The sequence below is a fragment of the Ctenocephalides felis genome, unplaced genomic scaffold (genome assembly GCF_003426905.1).
Source record: "Ctenocephalides felis isolate EL2017-DRISC unplaced genomic scaffold, ASM342690v1 CF-g0.4_SCAFFOLD_03570, whole genome shotgun sequence".
NCBI lineage: Eukaryota > Metazoa > Arthropoda > Insecta > Siphonaptera > Pulicidae > Ctenocephalides > Ctenocephalides felis.
This window is the reverse complement of record NW_020539724.1, coordinates 22,726,622-22,745,935: the sequence shown is the minus strand read 5'-3', so window position 1 is coordinate 22,745,935 and position 19,314 is coordinate 22,726,622. Positions and strand designations below refer to the sequence as shown.

The window sequence follows — 19,314 nt, the reverse complement described above, 5'->3', positions numbered from 1 at the left end:
AAAAATTTTCAATTCCGATTTTCGGCCCATTACAATAACTTACCCTACGGGAAGTTAAAAAACATGTTATTGTATTTTTATAATAAAGATAAACATATTTATTAAACTTTTTTAAGTAGTAATATGTATTAAATTAATTTTGCCTTGAGACAAGTTACAGGAACTTCTCGATATGGTAAATAATCGATTTAATTAATAAAAAATAAATTAATTTATGAGTGATTAAAAGTATTCCGAGTGGATTTATTACACATATTTGAAAACGAACGAACACGTTAGTATTTTCTAAAAGCAAATTTTCACAAATCCATAATTTGTATAATTGAACTAAGTTCCCTAGGACTTTATTGGTTTAGTATGTTCATTAAGACCAAGTACTCTATCGTTATACCAAATAAATCGTCATATTTTAATTTTAACAAACGTCGAAAAAACTACTCAATTTTCTCAAACTTTCATGAATTTTTAAAACTAAACCACTTGTAAGCCCGTAAGTTCTATAAGACCATGATATATCGCCAAAAAAAGTTCTATAATAAATGCATTTTATTTAAGTGCGAACGAGAAATGTACCAAAATACCAAAGAATGTATATATGCTTAAGCACATTTTCTAATTAGAATCGAAAAATCGTGCTATAAAAGTACCGTGTTATATACCTGTATACCAAAAAGATTAACGACTTTTGCAACGTTTACATAAAAGTATTTAACTATCAAAAACAACGATTATAATCATTGTAATAAATAATAATTTTTAATATAAAATACAGGAGGATGGTAAATATATTGAACATCCCTTGCAATAAAATTTTTGATTACTAACACATATAAAGTAGTAAGAAAAACTCACCTATAAACTTTCCCGGGTTGAATTCTTCCAGCTCTTCCTGCTCTTTGCACACCATTGGCTTTGCTGATAGGAACTATTACTAAATTATCTACATGTGCTGCAGGATTAAACACTTTTAACTTCATATAGCCACAGTCCACAACTAAAATATATATTAAACATGATTGCATTTGTATTATTTATAAAAATAATAATACTATTTCTAAAAAAAATATATAGAGCTATAAAGTTTCATAAGCCTTACCATAAACTATTCCAGGAATGGTAACTGATGTTTCGGCTATATTTGTAGCAAGTATTACTTTTCTTTTCCCCCGAGGCGTTTTGAAAAACACTTTAAGTTGATCATTATTAGGCAAGCTGCCATACATTGGCAAAACGATTAAGTCTTCATAGTCTAAAAACAATAATAAGTTCAATTAAATATGAAACATCAAGCATAATTTTAAATATAACTTTGATAAAATTATAATATATTGAATAACTGGACTCATTGTAAAAGTACATTCGTGACTGCAAATATTGTTATAGGATAAATGAAATAAAAAATAATAATTGGATGAAAATAATCAAAACGACTGTTTAATATCTACATTTTAAATATTACTTGGATAGAACAAAAAAAAAAAATTGAACAATGTATAAATTATACAATAAAGAGTTTATATGCATTTCAATGTCTGCATTTTTCAAATGTTATTTAATTCACTAATACAATTAATATAAACAATTTTGAACAAAAGCTAAAATATATATTTTATTCGCATGATATTAAAGCTGATAAATTACACTATATTATTTACAATAGTGTGCAAAACCTTTGGTTAGGTTACAATAATTTACAATACCTTTGGTTAGGCAATGATCAGCCAGAATATTTTTGGCTTGGACAACTTCATCCATTCCTGTCAGAAAACAAAGAATATCTCCTGGATTTTCAGATTTATGTATCTTTAATACTGTATCAGCTGTAGCTTTAATGTAGCATGGTACAGGCTCTAAAAAAATAATCAATTAAATTAATTAAACGATAATTTTAAAATAAGAGTAAACATACATGAAATATAAGAAAGAAGTAAGTATACATATCTTTTCCTTTATAATAAGCTTGTATTTGCCCAATATAAAGATTTCAAGAAAATTCTGAAAACTTGATAATAATACTTGAAGATTAATATTTTATTTAAAAATATTTTACTTGATGAGGAAAAATGTATACTATAGAAAATGAATGCTCAACAATTTGTTAATCAAGATGAAATGGCTCAACTGGCTTTTATCCAACGCTAATTAGAAGATTTACATCAATTTATGTACTTTAAAAAAATGTAGGATGTTCAAAATCGATTTACGATTAAAAAAAATAAATTCCAATTGTCAATTACGAAGAAAATGCTCGGTCGATCAACTAATAAAATACAGCATATTAAACCGATTTGTTATAAAATTCATAGTTTGAAGTTTATAAATTTTTCTAGAATATTTAGAGAAAAATTAGAACAAATATATCTTCAACTCTTGATTACAAAAAAAGAATATTTAAACTAATACAAGTAAAAATTAACATTTCATTAAAAAAAACTGTCTTTACCAAAACCTAATACCACGATTGGAAATTAATATCCTTTAAACGGTTGGTGGAGTGAGGTTACAAAAAAATTTTAGTAACACTTAAGTGCATTTGTAAAGTATCAGTAATTTGTAATTTATAGATAAGCTTTCTACATATTTTATATCTAAATTTGTACTTGATTTTATCATAAAATTCGTTATATTTACCTTCAACATAATGTACGTCTACATGAAAAGTGCGCCCCTGGACACCAAGTATGGTGGCAGCGTCACCTAGTTTATTGGTGTCCGAAAAATATGTCTTCAAAAATTCAGCATCTACGGTTGCTGAAGATATTACCAGATGTAACGACTTCCGCTTCTATTTAGAATAATAAAACTCATAATCGCAACTTGTAAGTAATAAGAATTAAAATATAAATAATTTTGATATAATATATCAAGAAATTAAGTCAAAGAAAATAATTTGATATCACATATTAAAAAATTAAGTCAAAGAAAAATTTGGAAAGGTCTCACTTGAGAACTAATGTATAAGTATTGTATTAAGAACTAATATAAGTTATTATAAATATATTGTATCATAAATATATGAAGATATATAAAAAAAACCTTTGCAAATCTAATCAAAAATTGAATCACAAACTCGTTTATGAAAAAAACTAAATAAGAGATACAAAAAATAATAATAAAAAAGTGTCGAAAACGTATTTGACGTAAAATATATGATCATATATTACTCGAGTAATAGTAAACAGATTTATATAGTACAAATATCAATAAAGATCTATTAAAGAAAGTCTCTTATATAATTATATCTCAATTTTACTTTGCAGAATTAAATTTCAATATATGCAGAAAATGAATTGAAAACAATTATTAACATTTAACGAGTCAAATAATGTTATTTCATCAAATTAACTAAATAGGATTTACAAGTAAAATTTATTAAAAAATTGTTACCTTTAGAATTTTTTTAAGAAGTCCTAAGACCATATCAGTGAGCATATTTCTTTCGTGTGCTTCATCAACTATGATAATACTGTATTGTGTTAATAAAGGGCTAGCCAACATCTCTCTCAACAAGATACCTTCAGTCATAAACTATAAAAAAAATGTTTGAAATAAAAATATAAATCGCATTGTAATTATATAATTATATAGATTCAGCTATATAACAAATGAAGAGGTCCTAAGAAGAGTGAGCAGAGAAAAGACTTTACTGAACACGATCCTGAAAAGAAAAGGAAATTGGATCGGACCCCTTCTGCAAAAAGAGTGCCTCCTGCACGACAATTAATTAATAATTCGACACGACGTCGTCGAATGCAAAATAGAAGGACTAAAAGGATTGGGAAGAAGAAGAATGCAAATGATTGACGACTTACGCGAGAAGAAGAAATACATAGAACTGAAAACCGAAGCACAGCACCAGAAGTTTGGAAAGTTAAATTTATAAAAACGAATATAAAGTGATAAATGGTCATTAATTATAGAAATAAAATGGTAATTATAGTAATAAAATGTATAGGTATAGTAATAAAATGGGAATGGGAATAAACAAGTAGGGGAGGAAAATCATTGATTTTGTGGTGATATCATACAATGGACCTGCCTTCGGGCAGACTATTATTTATTATAATTATTATAGATACAACTGTAATGCACTATCATGACTTTGAAGTTGATTTTCTTTTATTATTTGAATTGAACAACAATTCTCAGTGTTCAATGAAACCTCAGATGTTGTGAAGAATTTTCTAGAACCTAATGGTTATCCTTTATCTTTGTGATGAAAATTTTATATTGTTATATGATGCATTGTAACAATAAAAAGCACATTTCTCTTTATATTTTCAAGTAAAAGCGGGTCACTACTGCTTGATATTAGGTCCAGTCATTATAGTAAGTTCACCTCGGAATTCGAGATACCCAGCTGTAGGTCTGTAAATACTTGTATATTGACACCCTAAAGTTGTCTCAAAACCTACATATGGTAGAGGGTCAATACCATATGTAGGTTTTGAGATAACTTTACGGTGTATATACACAAGTATTTAGAGACTTACAGCTGGGTATCTCGAATTCCGAGATTCTTTCATAATTTAAGCTTAAATGACAGATTATAAAAAAACATTTCAAACCACGCGAGACAATTTGTATCATGTACAGTAGTGATATCCATCTTAACTTGGAAATATAAACCACAAATATGTTTCCAGTGAAAGAATAATGTAAAAATTCAAAAGAGCAAGGTATAAAAATAAAATAGTGTAAATGTTGTAAAAAATACAATCAATGTTTCATTGTTAATCAATTAGATTTCAATAAATATGTAGAACGTCGAATAGTAAAGTAAATAAAAATTCTATAAATGTATGATAAGGCAAAGAATCGATTAAAATATGGTAAAGGTAAATTGGTGGGCAAAAGATATAGAATAAATTTAACTTTTTTTTTACAATTGTAATAAAAGTGTTAAATTTATTGCATTTCTAGTCATAACTTTTATTAGCTTCTGCATTTTACTAATAATTGTAAATATAGAGCAGCATGGTACAAAATTTCATTATAGGTTAATTGTGTTGTGGAGAAGATCATACATAAATAATACGCAGACAAAGTTCAGTAAGCTACCAGCTAAATAATTCATTTATTAAATGATTCCTTGTAACAATAAATATTTAAACCAACCTTTATTGCTGTTTTATCAGAAGTACAATCGTCAAATCTGACTGCGTAGCCAATTTCGTCGCCTAGGGCAACATCGCGTTCTTCGGCAACTCGTGTGGCCAAAGAAACTGCTGCCACGCGCCTCGGTTGAGTGACGCCAATCATGCCCTTTTTGGCCCATCCTGCCTCTAAAAGATACTGAAAATGATAAATATAAAACATGTGTTAAAAAATATGAATTATTTAGATATGCGAGAGATGCTGCTATTTACAAATTTATTATTAGATGAATAAAATTAACATTTCAATTAAAGTTTGAAATACATTGAAAAAATAAAGGAAATGTCGGTATAATATAAAACAAAAAAACAAACTATCTACTAAATTTATTTTAGTTGTATTTATTTTACCTTTTGATTTTTTTTAACTTCCCGAAGGAAATTTTTTTCCAAAAAAATTCAACTTGCTAATTTTACGATTTCTTGGCGTTTCAAGTTATTCTAAAACGTTTGAGATCTAAATTGGAAAAATTATGTGAGGGTGGGTTTAGGTGAGCCAAATTTAACCTTTATAAAATATTATAGTCCTACGAAAAGTGGTTAAATTATAAAAAATCATTAAAGGGCCGAGCTTTTAGGACATACAAGTGCGTGTTTGTGCACAATACAATTACAGGTATTATAAGTTGGAAGATTTTAGTTTTGAAATAAACAATTGAAATTTTTATCTGAATTCTTATTTATTAATATATTAAGGGAAAATGATACTTGCACCTAATTTTATTAGGATTTAGTAGAAAATGTATGCATATTGGGGTAAAATGTCTATGAAAATTATGATAATCTAATTTTATTGGTTTGAATACAAATTTTTGACTACACAGCTTTTACCAAACATAGTGGATTCAGAGTAATTTTTTTCCAAAAACTTTATGGAATAATAAACTTAATAAAAATTCAACATAATTTCACTTAAATTATCAAAATTTCTACAGAATTTAATAAGTTTATTTCAGTTTTTATACTAGACTTCCGTACCAATGTACAAAACATTATAAGCTTAAAATATCCGTTTTTATTCAAAAGATATTTTTTTAGCGCCATTCTGGATTTTTCATTTCAGAAAATGAGAAATTGGTGCTAATTGTTTTTATTTGTATGAAGTTGTGTTAACAAAATTATACTATATAAAAGTTCAATGACAGTGTGAACATTGAATTTTAATTATATCAGAACAAAGATGGCCCTTAAGACAATATTAATAGTTCAAGATTGAAATGAAATATATAGAAAAGAGCAATCAAAAGATAAGAAATCTTTATCGATTTGCAATTCTCAAACCTAAATAATCGTGATTTTTCCTTCAATACACCGATTGAATTATGTGGAACATCCCATTTTAAAAGTATACTGTAATTATAATTACATACTTAAAAATTGGAAATTAAAGGTGGATCTGTAAGTAAACACTCAACTCTTTAAACACTTAACACAAAAGTGCTACTGAGTCATTTATGTACTTAAAAATTTGCAAGAAAACGTTAAATATTCATAACATTCTGAGAAATTACTGTTTACAAAAATAAAACAAAATATGTTAACAAGCATTTTTCATAATTTCTTGTATAATCTGTGATTAGAATTTTTAAAATTGCAGGGTGATCTAAAATTTATTATAAGAATATTATCATATGTTTTTGAAATTAAATACAAATCACAAGTTACTTGAAGCTACTACGAAGTGTATAGCAAAAAATAACATTTTTTATTGGAGAAATGCAAGAGGGCATCAATAAAATATATAAGATTATATATGTAATCGAAATAAATAGATTAGGATTACAAATCATTTATAATTTTAGAAAAGAGAAGTGAAGATATCCATTTTCTTTTGGAAATATAGATCTAAACTATGCTCCCCAGTGTATAAGAAAGATATCAGCACTATTAAATAAATTATAATAATAAATTAATAAATATAGGATAGATTAACCGTTGGGTTACCATCTAAATAGAGAGAAAAATGAGGGCAACCGTTAATAGAACAAAAGTTTGGATTGCTATTAAAACATGAGTATAAAAAAAATTACCAAAAGAATTTTCAAATATTTGATCTCATGTAGTTCCCCTAACCGAAAACTTAATTTTAAAATTTTCAAATCTCAATTGCATTTATTTTTCAAGTAAATAAGAAGACTTACTTAAACGTGTTACAAAATATATTCAAATTTGCTATTTTCAAAATATTCAATAAAATTTACTGAATTTCCGTACTGATACCGATGTGATACAAAATATATCCAAATTTACAATTTATAATTTTTTTGATAAAATTCATTGAATTTCCGTACTAATACCGAACAATCACCAAAATTGATGATAATTGATATTAATAATTGAAAACTCTAAGAAAGTTGCCAAACTAAATATAATGTATGACGAAACGAACATTGTATCATTATCTATAAGTTATATATATGTACTTATATTGTTATATTATATTAATATAATATAGATTATGATACTGGACAACTATCATGCCAGATTATTTGAAACTTTTTTTTGTATAGAAAATCACACTAGAGCCATTAGATAATCATCGATTAAAATCAATAATTTTAGTTGTAAGCAAAAATAAATACTTTTTATTTTTATATTCATACAATATATAATATTTATAACTTTCAGCATAAACAATATAAGTATAGATAACTTTTTAGTAACCTGGTTCAGACTTTAAACTGTTAGTTCTTAAAAACTAACAACTATACAACCCACAACCAATATTGTTGTGCATTCGGCTTTTTTTAGATTTGTCCAAATATGCTTTGAATATATAACTTTATTGAGCAAAACTTTTTAATCTCAAATAATATCGACAAATCCAAAAAAAGCCTATTTAGTATGAAGTAAATAAAAATTAAATGCGAACAAAACAATTGCGATTTATATTATACCTCTAGCAAATTTCAATGTACTACCATCAGGCAAATATTTTTTGTAACATTAGGCAATCTGTGCGCTTATAAAGTGGTCTTTCAAAACTTATCTTAATATAATATTAATTTCAGCTATCATGCTACTAAATACTTTTTCTCGCATAGTCCATAAAAAATCAGTCAATTTTTATGAGTGACCAATTAATATGAAAATTTGAAAAATATTAAATAAAAACGAATAACGATTTTATTTCTAACAAACGTTTCGAGACTAGATTTGTCTCCTTTTCAATCGTTATATATAATAAAGTTCTTCTGTAATGATGTATGTAAATATACTCCTTCTAAACGATTATTCGGATTTTGATAAATCTATCTGAAGTTTGTTAAGGAAATTTTTTAGGATGTATGTGATTATAAAAATATAGTTATATTATAGAAATAAATGTAAAAAATTGCAATAAACAACATATCATTGTTTGACATTGAAAATATTTTAATACATAAGAACTGTCATCTGCCAAAAATTAGATTTACTTGAAATTTGAATTTAGTTTAAGAGAGCCTAGACAATATTGGTATATAATAATATCCATATTCATAATAATGAATAAGAAAAATTTAATATCTACAATATTATTGCCGAAAACCAGCTGAGATGTGCCAGAAATTAAAACTGAAACTGAAAATATGTTGCAAATGAAATTATATAATCTAGTTTAATACATAACACGAACTTCACAATTGCAAATGCAATTTTTTTTTGATCTTATGCAATTATATTTTGCTTTACTTTACTAAATTATTTAAATACAAAAGAACATTTTCTTTTATTGAAAAAAAAAAAAACTCTTATTATAAACATATTTAATTTATATTACACTAAAAATGAGATCAGGTTTCGAAACGTTTGTAAGGAATAAAATCGTAATTTATTAGTCAGTTACAAAATAAACTTTTGGAACACTTATATAAAAATTATTGCGGAAAAATATAGGTACACATATTCTGCAATAATTATCTGTATCTATTATAAATTTGCAATCATAAAAAACTAGCATCAACAAGACCATGCGAGATTTTCTTCACTCAAATTCTTTGTGCGATTTTTTTTTTTTGAAAATCTAATTTTGACTAGACAATTTTGAAAAACCTTCACCCAAACATCGGTGTCGCTAATAACTATTCTTGTTTAACAAATTTCGTAAAAGTTTGAAACAAAATATATCACAAATCACATTACATTATATCACTCAAGATTATTATATCATTTTGTAATGGATAATACAGTTTTTCAATAATCATTTTAGAACCGAAAGCCCACTTACGGAAGATACAATTACACAAAGCGCAAATTTAACTTAAAATTAATAGCGGTTTCAAAACCACTTTAATAAAAAAAAAAATGCATAAATGAATACTTGTACATAAAAATATAAATATATATTACTGTGAGTACTTAAGGATTTAATTCTAAGGGCGGATTGCATCAAAGTATATATTTAGTGATGAAAAATTCGAGTATTTACAAAAATACAAAAGTACTAACAATATAAGTAATACAAATTAAGTTTAGTAGCACAATTGGTTGTGTGATAAATGTAATTGAAAATAATTAATGGATAAATTAGTTAAGCCTTTAAATAATATGGTATTAACATTTTATATTTATAAAAATTATGATCATATTAATCTTTAAGAAGGTGTAAGATGCGTAATGAGGCAAATAAATTAAATAATAATAAAACAATCAGATAACAAACATAAGCTGTGGTATAATGAGCAAGGCCACATATTATCTTTATCGCAAATTATAAAAAAAATAATGAATAAATTGCGTTATAGATTTTTAATTATTATGTATTAAATCTTATCAATGTGTATTTTCCAAATTTCACATAAGAACGCAATATTTGTGCTCATCAAAAATAAATGAGAATCAATTTTCGAATAATAGCTTTTGTTGTAAAATGAGGCAGTTACGTGCAATTTATATTTTATACAAATAAAAATAATTATTTAGTTAATATCAATAAAAAAGTGAAAATAATCATCACATAAAAAACATGAAAAATAATTGAAAATCTCATGGAAAGAATGCAATCCACCCTCAGCACCCTATAGAAAAGGGCCTTTTAAATAATGTAGTAATTTCGCCAAGAATAATTTCGTTTAATTATATATATATATATATATATATATATATATATAAATCTTAGGTCTTATTCACAAAAAATATATATCAAATAACCAGAATTTTACATGTGGTTCAAGTTTCAATTTTGTTTCATAGGTTATTCAATAATTCATTTTTCATGAATAAGACCAACTGAGTCTAAAACTATATACTATTGTATTATATAAATATAATATTTGAGCATAAAATGCAAGCTATATACTTCTTTTAGCAGTCTTTAACAATTAAAACCTCTTATATTTTATGTATATATAAGTACACTTGCGTTATAAAAGCTATTCGTATTAAAAATATTCATTTATTAATGAATTTAAAATAAAGTATTTCGAGATAAATATATAAAACATGACATTTTGTGGAAAATATTTAATTCCGATTTCTTCTTAAATATCGGACGGTACGTATTTTGTGAAGTTATATAAGACCATAATTATATGTCCTATTTTTACAAAAATAAGAAAACAAACCAAGCCTTTCGATACCTTCAGGAATCTTAAAACATAATCATTACATAGCAATAATATTAGATATTACACTACCATCCCCATGTATAATTAATAATAGGCTTATATATTGATTGTTACAACAACTGCATAAAAATAATGTTTTTTTTTCAAGAACCAATGCAAGCCTCAAATTATCAAAGCAAAACAAATTAGTCCACAAATTTGAAAACTACAGTATAAAGATAATAATCGTAATAAGTAAAGTTAAGCCTTTTCGTTGTTAAGACTATTTAAAAGATTAATCTGAAAGATTAGTAAAAATTTCTTAATTAGTAATTGTAATTTGTATGTAAATTATTTTCACTTTCATAACATTAAATTTAATTTGAAAAAAATTTGAACTGTGTCGAGTTCTTTTAAAGTATCATATCAATATTCATGTTTTTTGTAGATGGCATAGGTGGAAGGCAAGACCTTTTATAGGGTATATGGACCACAACGAAGTAATTTGGTTTTTATGACAGTAACAATCTTCATTTTAAATGTATAGAACGTATTATTAGTATATTAATATTTCTCCTTGATGTTTTCAATAAATTGATCCAATGAGCAAACCAATGGAAAGTTTATATGATTTGGTCTTCTTAGTAAAGGATTTGGACCATTTGCAAAAAATACAAAAAGCATTAAATATCGAGCTTAAGTAAATTGGAATTTATCTGCACTAACTTGAGATTGGCTTTTAGAATGCTTTGAAACTGGTTACAGGGCATTAGAACAAAAATATTTAGTAGGAACTTTTATAGCTCCAATTGTAACAGATTTAGAATAGATGACAAATAATGATAATCAAGTAGAATATAAAAAACACCAATGAAATTGCTAAATTAAATGAAGATTTGAGATCAAATATATTAGAAAATGATTAAGTAACATCAATTCTAGAAAATATTGCAACTACTGGAAATCATCGATACACAAGTTTTACAACAAAAGATATTTTACAACAGAAAATAAGAAAATTTGCTCCAGAACCACTCAAAAATGATGATGATTTCCAAAGGCAAACATTAATTTTGAATAATGACCTAGTTGGTGTGAGAGTATAAAAGCCACCAATTCTAAGTCAAACCCTAAAGGACTACAAAATCAGACATTTGTTAATGTTCTGGTTTCGCCATCAAACTATTTAAATGAATATCAATTTGCGAACCCAATACCCGATCCGAAAAATCTTTAATCACTTTTCTAATTTTAAATAATCACTGTTTAATTTGTTAAAAACGATATTTTAACAACAAATTTTAAATTTTAATTGCTATGTTTTCACATAAAATATACAATATTTCACTTAATATTATGTATAAAAATGTTTATTTTAAAAGCACATTAAGACGGACTGGTTTCTTATCTTGGCATATAAAATTTAAAATAAAATCTAACAATGCATTTGCAATAAGCTTAAATCATTAATTTGAACAAATGCATCATATAGAGTACATGTATAACTTCAATAAATATAACTATACAATTTAATAAGTAACACAGGCAAGTACATTATATCAAAGGCAAATTCAATTTGCGTAACAAAGAATCTTTTAAAAAAAAAAAAAATCTCGAATAAAATCTTTTTTAAATCACAATGTGGTACTATTCCCAGTCAACGAGTTAAAAATAAAATTTTGGGCCTCCAAAACATGCATCTCTGTTAAACATATCGCACACAACAAAACAACAAAACCAATATGTTGTATCCCCCTTAAAAATCCCCACATTTTATCACAGAAAATTCCAAATAGTAAGCAGTGCAGCAAAGAATGCACATTTATCACTCTCCACATCCAACAAACAGCAAAAAATAGATTTGATCGTAGAACCAAATCTTGCTTTGTAAGTTCTATCAATGGCAAGTTATCTCTTTCAAGCATATCCTGATATAAAGCAATGTATCGGTTCCAAGCAGTACTGCTCAATAAAAGTTGACCCGAAAAACACAGAACAACATTCATTAACTTCCTTGATGTTATCTTCATTTTATAAAGTATACCACATTCAATGATTTTGTTTTCTGTTGGTAAAATAGGTTGCAAAGGTGTATAGCCGCGCCTTGGAGGATTATTTTTTAAACACAAAAACACACCAATCATTAGGGCTATACAACCTAAACCATCACATATTCCATCTACGTAATAACCCATAGTACCAATCTCAGACCGTTCACCTCTTATATGTTTCTTCACTCTGGCAACATGACCATCAAGATCGTCCAAAAAAGTTCTGAACTGAAATAAAATTACACCGATCCTCCTGAATATGATATCATCAGTAGCAATAAATTTTGCGGCCAAAAGAGCTACGAATACATGTGAGAATGAGATCATGTTAGGAGTAATCCAGGAACTTTTAGAAAACCCGATTAAAGTGTCTGAAGCAGTAGCCAGAGGTGCAAATACATAGTGGTTTGTATGGTCCAGCATCAAAGCTTTCACTGTAACATCGCATAATGGATTAATTTTGCAATCAATCCATGTCACTGTTTCATATGGTACTGCATCCACTTTATTCACAAGTACTGCATTATTTTCCGTTAAATTGATGTGATAATTTTTATCAATTGGGTAGTTTTGTATGCGCAAATACAAATTAACATCCATATAAACATACCATAGCAGAAGAATGCCGAATAAAGAAAGCAATAACTTGCTTATGTGAGAACTCGGGCCAACCATTATTAATAGATTTATAAGATGAATTGATTGTTTGTTCTCAGAACTTCAATCCTGAAATGAAAAAACAAAGTTATACATTTACTCAAGTCAGCTGTGAATCCAGATAAATTAAATTATGCAACGTGTTAATATGAGCAAAAATGTTTACAAAAGAATGTTAATTTGAAATATACATTAAGCTTAATTAGTTTAAAGCACTAAACATGAGTGAAGAACGAGAACAAACAACCAATCCAAAAAGCAAAATATTTCATATATTCCTCACATGAAACTCACTGTCTGCTTTAGACAGATTCGAATCTTTCTGACTTTATGAATTACTATGTAATATGTACCTACACATAAATTACTATGTAATTTAATATTATATAAATTATTTAATAAGCAAATAAAATGGATAAGAACGAATTGTTCACTAAAAACATTTGGTTCATATAATTAAAAATCTCATAATAAGTATGTATTCACAAAATTGTCTAAAATCACATATTTTAAGAGTATCTCCTAAAACATTATACTTTGTATACAATTTGTACATTCCTTGTGTAGAATAACACTTTCAATTCAGAATGCATTGCTAGATCTTTTGCCTTTATCGATTTTTTTATGAAGAGATAATTTTATTTAATTTTCAATTTTCAATAGTTCCAATGTTTATTTCACAATTTTCAAAGCATTATTTCTACCCATTTATTTTTTTAAAAGAAGAAAGTCCGATGAATGAAAATATGAACAAAAAAACGACAACAACAAAATAGTTATAATATCCAAAATAATAATAATATCCCAAATTAGGATACTTCTTGTTGTAGGAAACTCGTAGAGGTACATTAAAATATAATGTGCAACTAAATTACAACATTGAAACGAATCATGTTTTTAGAAATTTGCACAGAAAACCAATCACATTTTGGAAGAAAAAAACTAACTCAAGTATTACTTACAACTTTTTAGTTATTTTGTTAGTTATGATAAATGTAAAATTGTATGTAAACGCAACGCATACGTTGAATATGTATAGAAATTTGACAGAATTTTAAAAATCATTTTCTTAAATCTGGGTAATCCACCAGTACAATATGTTCCGAAATAAAATGAAATGGACATTTCTATAAGAACAAGATTATCAACATTTAATTATATTTTACGCATCAATAATTAAATATATAGGGGCTATATTAAATATTTAGGGCAGTTTCGGAGGAGTATGATTACTAAAACCATGACACACACATTTTACTACTTTTCTTTGCAACCAATATGCATTCTTGTTTCTTTTTCGTATATTTTCTTGGAAGAAAAATGCGTTGATGCGTAACGGCATCAACGTTGTGTGCGTTCCGATATCAACAAGGAAAACGGCATAGATAAACATTTTAAAGTTACATCGGAGTACAAATCTTGATTTAATGAAAAATGCCTGAATCAGAAGAATATTTACCCTGTTCCTTGAAAATAATAAAGCAGATTAAAAATTTGGGCCGTGTACTAATGTAAGTTTATTGATTAGAAATTATGTCTATTTTATTCGTAGTTTCTATAAATCTTTGAAGTTATTAAAATGGAAAATATTTTTTAGGCAAGACAGATATTACAACTGTTCAAAAAATGAGATTATATCGCCAACGAAAAAGTACAAAAAATACAAGCAGTCAATGATTGTATGTTAACTTTAATTACATGAAGTTCTTCAAACACAATTACCTGATGAGTAAAGTTGCAAAAACAATATTTATTTAGGCGTTGTTTATCAGAATCCACTGTGTAAACGAATATTATAGAATTTATTAATCAGCAATTACTTCATTCCTCTAATGAAGGTTCATTTCTAAATGCTAATTACAATGACAAACCGATCATGTCATATTTGAAGTATGACTTTTTAATGCTATTATAAATATATAATTTATAATTTATCATTATTTAAATGTGTATAATGGTTGACACTAATAAATGTGTGCATCATGAGTGATACCATATTACTAATAAACATTATCCAAAATTGTTATGTGATGTATTTATTTTTACTTAGCATTAAAAAGGTACATGCTACTTATCATAGCATCAAACAAAAAACCCGTATTATATTTTAAATACAAATCTATTGATTATCTAGTTCTAGTGCTACTGGGTGCTTTAAATGTTACTGAGACATATCTCGATGTCACATAACATTAACTATCGTTAAATTTTCAATCAGTAATATCCATAAAGAGTGAATGATACCAGGCCAAGCAATAAATGCAATGTTATCTCTTGGCTGTGGCGTGAAAACCAAGTCCATTTATTTGCATGATAATGTGTGAGATCAACGTTCAAATCTCATCCGTTATTTCAAGGAATATCTGAGTAAAACCGCATTTTAATCATTAACTATCGAAATATTTCAAGATAGGCCTGGATCGCACTAAATGTTGTATCAAATCCAGAGAGACTAATTCGAATAAATAAACTAAAACAATCCTGACCAGAACTTCTGCCGGTATTCTGATTTCTTTATGTAGCATTGGGTAAATCTTGTTTAATCAAATAAAATTTCTAAACCTTAATATTAGTTGAATACATTTGAAAATAATATTCTTAAACAATATCACAATTACGATAAAATCGCCCGCAAAATAAGATACCTTCTATTTGTGCTAGATTTATATTGACTTTTGTTGTTGACCTACAATAAATTTCAAATAATAAAATAACGACTATTTGCGCACATATATATTGTTAACAGTCTGTTAATACAAAACAATGAACAGATAATTGTTTTGTTTTAACAGATGGCAGAATAAAATCATAAAAAGAACTAATTCACACCCCAGAATCGTTAAATTATAAAATTTCTTATATCAGGGACAAAATTCCTAATCCATAACAAAAAGATATATTCGAATAACAATCATCTTAATAAATTTAGAAAAACATAATCAAAATTCATGGGTATATACACAATAACTTTACTGTGAGAATCAATAAGTTTGAAAATTTAAACTTTTCCTCAATTTTTATTTGCTAGCCTTTATATAATTGTAGACAAACAAAGTGCATAAAATGCATTTAAAAGTAGAAAGATTATTGTCACATTTTATCACTTGCATAGAATGAATGATAAATTGTGTATAATCATATTTTATTTAATTGAAAACTAAATATGGCGTAGTATATTTTTGATATTTTTATTAAAAAAAAAAAATATTTTGTCTTTATAAATTTTCTTCTTGAATACTCGAAATGTATTCATGTAACTTTATTGCAACAGTACAAGCAAAAAATCCAATTCTAATTTAATAAAAAAAAACACTTTAGAAAAATAAAATTGGAAACAGTTATTAAACCCCAATAGCAAAACCAGAAAATTTAAAAGCTAGAAAAGTTCTAATCGAAAGGTATAAACTTGCTTCAAGTAGCATTTAAAATTTATGTAAAACGATTGTTTTAAGTAAGATATGCATAATTGCATAAAGTATTATGATAACTATGTTATTATAATATATCATATCTCATGTAATAAAATTAATCAATCGCTATTATACTATTTATAAACAAAATACCATTACCATTATTTATAATAAAATTTATCAATTGCCAGCATTTAAGATACATGTAAAACAATTGTTTAAAAAAGATAAGCATAATTGCATAAAGTGTGAAGGAATTATGATAAATATGTTATTATAACATATAACATGCAAGAAAATTTATTAATTATTGATATATAATATGCAAGTGATCATCATATAAATGTATGAAAAAATTTATTATAATAAGATGACAAATAGCTAATAAATCCTATCTATAAGACATACTAATATTAGAATTTTGTAATTTTCAATATAAATTTAACTATATCCATACTTCATATTGCTTTCATTGGTATACATATTTTAAACGTAGTCTGGCAAAAGTAGAATAAGATTCAGTTATGTATTATATAGCATGTCTTGTTTACCTTAGAATTTTGTAATGTTTAATTTAATAAATATATATTTATACACTGTGTATGAAAGAATCTAAATGACTATAAGATAAATATTAATTCACTCGAGATTAATATATCAACTGTAAAAAAATAGCCTGGTATAAGGTTTCCCATTGATATTTAATTTTCCATTCTAACAAATTTTAGAAATTTACTAATATTAGAAATTTAAAGTTTTCAGTATAAATTTAACTATATTCAAGCTTACTTTGCATATCACTATCATTATATGGCTGATTCACCAGGACAGCAACATGATGACAGTAAATGAAGAAATTCAACAAAAAACAAACAACTACAAAAAAAGAATAGACGAGCACCCAAATTACTTGGCCAACAAAGTATACTCAGAAGCGCGCCCACCAAGACTAAAACGAAAAATTCCAAATGATCTTATAAATTTGTAAATTATTATTATTATTATTATTATTATTGTTATTATTATTAGTTATTATACTATTATTATTTTATTATTTATTATTATTATTATTATTATTATCTTACTTTTTCTATTATTGTTATTTTGTTATATTTTATTATTTTTTTAGTATTATTTATTATTCTGAAATTTTATTTATATTATTTATTAATCTTATTTTTATTATTATTTGCTTGTATTTTACATTAAATCATATTACGGATTATTTTTCATGTAAATTTATCCTTTGCTCTTTTATTTATTTAAATTTATATTATTTTTATCAATATTACTTAATGTTAATAAATTAGCAGTTGTAATAATTATTGAAATTAAAAAAAAAAAAAGAACTATCATTATATGAAAGTATGTGCACTCCAAACTATATGATGAATTCTAAATAAATTCACTTGAGAAAAAAATCTACTGCAAAAAATGAAGTAGGCTGGTAAATTGTAAATAAATTTACTTGAGAAAAAAAATCTACTGTAAAAAATGAAGTAGGCTGGTATAAAATTTTACAAATTAATTCGAAGAAAAGATTTATAGGTATTAAAAAAGGGTCGATTAGAAGCTAACAAGTCCTGTTTATTAAATTTGTTATCAATATTAATAGAATTTTGTAGTTCTCAATATAAACTTAACTGTATCCAAACTTTCTTTGCATCACTTTATGTGCACATACTGTAAATGTACTCAATTGCAAAAGTAGAATAAGATTTCAAATATTCATTATTTAGCATGTCTTGTTTACATAAGCAATTTATGATGATCAATCTCATACAACTCAATGTTCATCGGAAAGATCAATAAAACTATTAGATGAAATTTAATTTACTCGAGATAAATAGTAACTGGTATTAAGTTTAAAGTTAATTTCACAAAGAAAACTTATAGCAGATTGATAGCTAACAAAAACAAATCCTGTTAACAAGATTTGTTACTAATATCACTAGAATTTTGAAGTCGTCAATATAAATTTATCTACATTCAAATGTTCCTTGCTTTTTATGAAACTTTCTTTATATGAAAATATATACACTTCAAATATAGACAATAAAAAAAGTAGAATAAGATTCAGTTATTCACTATATAGCATGTATGTTTAATTTCACACACTGTATATCAAAATATTTTTTAATTTTTTGAAATATCAAAATAATTTCAACAACTAAGATTTGTTACTAACATTATTAAATAATTTTCAATATAAATTTCACTATATTCAAACTTACTTTGCATTACTATTGTTATATGAAAGAAGTGCTATTTAAACTACAAGATAATTTGTAATTCAATTGAGAAAAAAATCTACTGTAAAAAATCAAGTAGTTTGGTGTAAAGTTCTCCAAGTTAATTTTAAAGAGAAGAATTATAGAAAGATCAATTGTATTCACCCAAGAAAAAAATCTACAGTAAAAAATTAAGTATGTAGTCTAGTATAAGTTGTGCATGTTAATTTCATGGAGAAAACTTATAACCATTGAAATGTAGTCGATTGTAGCTAAGAAATCCT

At 25.8% G+C, this 19,314-nt stretch overlaps 2 protein-coding genes across 2 annotated transcripts; both read right to left on the bottom strand.

Annotated features, from left to right (window-relative positions):
- Positions 1-848: 848 nt before the first annotated feature.
- LOC113383617 (probable ATP-dependent RNA helicase DHX35) lies at positions 849-8,198 on the bottom strand. Its single transcript, XM_026621869.1, has 7 exons — positions 8,187-8,198; positions 5,119-5,295; positions 3,388-3,528; positions 2,632-2,785; positions 1,701-1,850; positions 1,097-1,249; positions 849-994 (listed from the first exon to the last, which is right to left on the bottom strand). The coding sequence occupies exons 1-7, from the start codon at positions 8,196-8,198 to the stop codon at positions 849-851; spliced, it is 933 nt and encodes a 310-aa protein (XP_026477654.1).
- A 4,117-nt stretch (positions 8,199-12,315) lies between these two features.
- On the bottom strand, positions 12,316-13,440 carry LOC113382933 (ceramide phosphoethanolamine synthase-like). The gene has a single exon (XM_026621186.1). It carries the CDS (start codon positions 13,405-13,407, stop codon positions 12,316-12,318), a length of 1,092 nt encoding a protein of 363 aa, XP_026476971.1. The 5' UTR covers positions 13,408-13,440.
- Between the last annotated feature and the right edge of the window lie 5,874 nt (positions 13,441-19,314).

Excerpts from the sequence above, each read along its gene's own strand:
- LOC113382933 (XM_026621186.1), bottom strand. The coding sequence starts at position 13,407 with ATGGTTGGCCCGAGTTCTCACATAAGCAAGTTATTGCTTTCTTTATTC.
- LOC113383617 (XM_026621869.1), bottom strand. Across the intron at positions 1,851-2,631 it reads AGACGTACATTATGTTGAAG|AGCCTGTACCATGCTACATT; the intron begins GTAAATATAACG and ends TTATTTTTTTAG. Across the intron at positions 1,250-1,700 it reads TGATCATTGCCTAACCAAAG|ACTATGAAGACTTAATCGTT; the intron begins GTATTGTAAATT and ends TATTGTTTTTAG.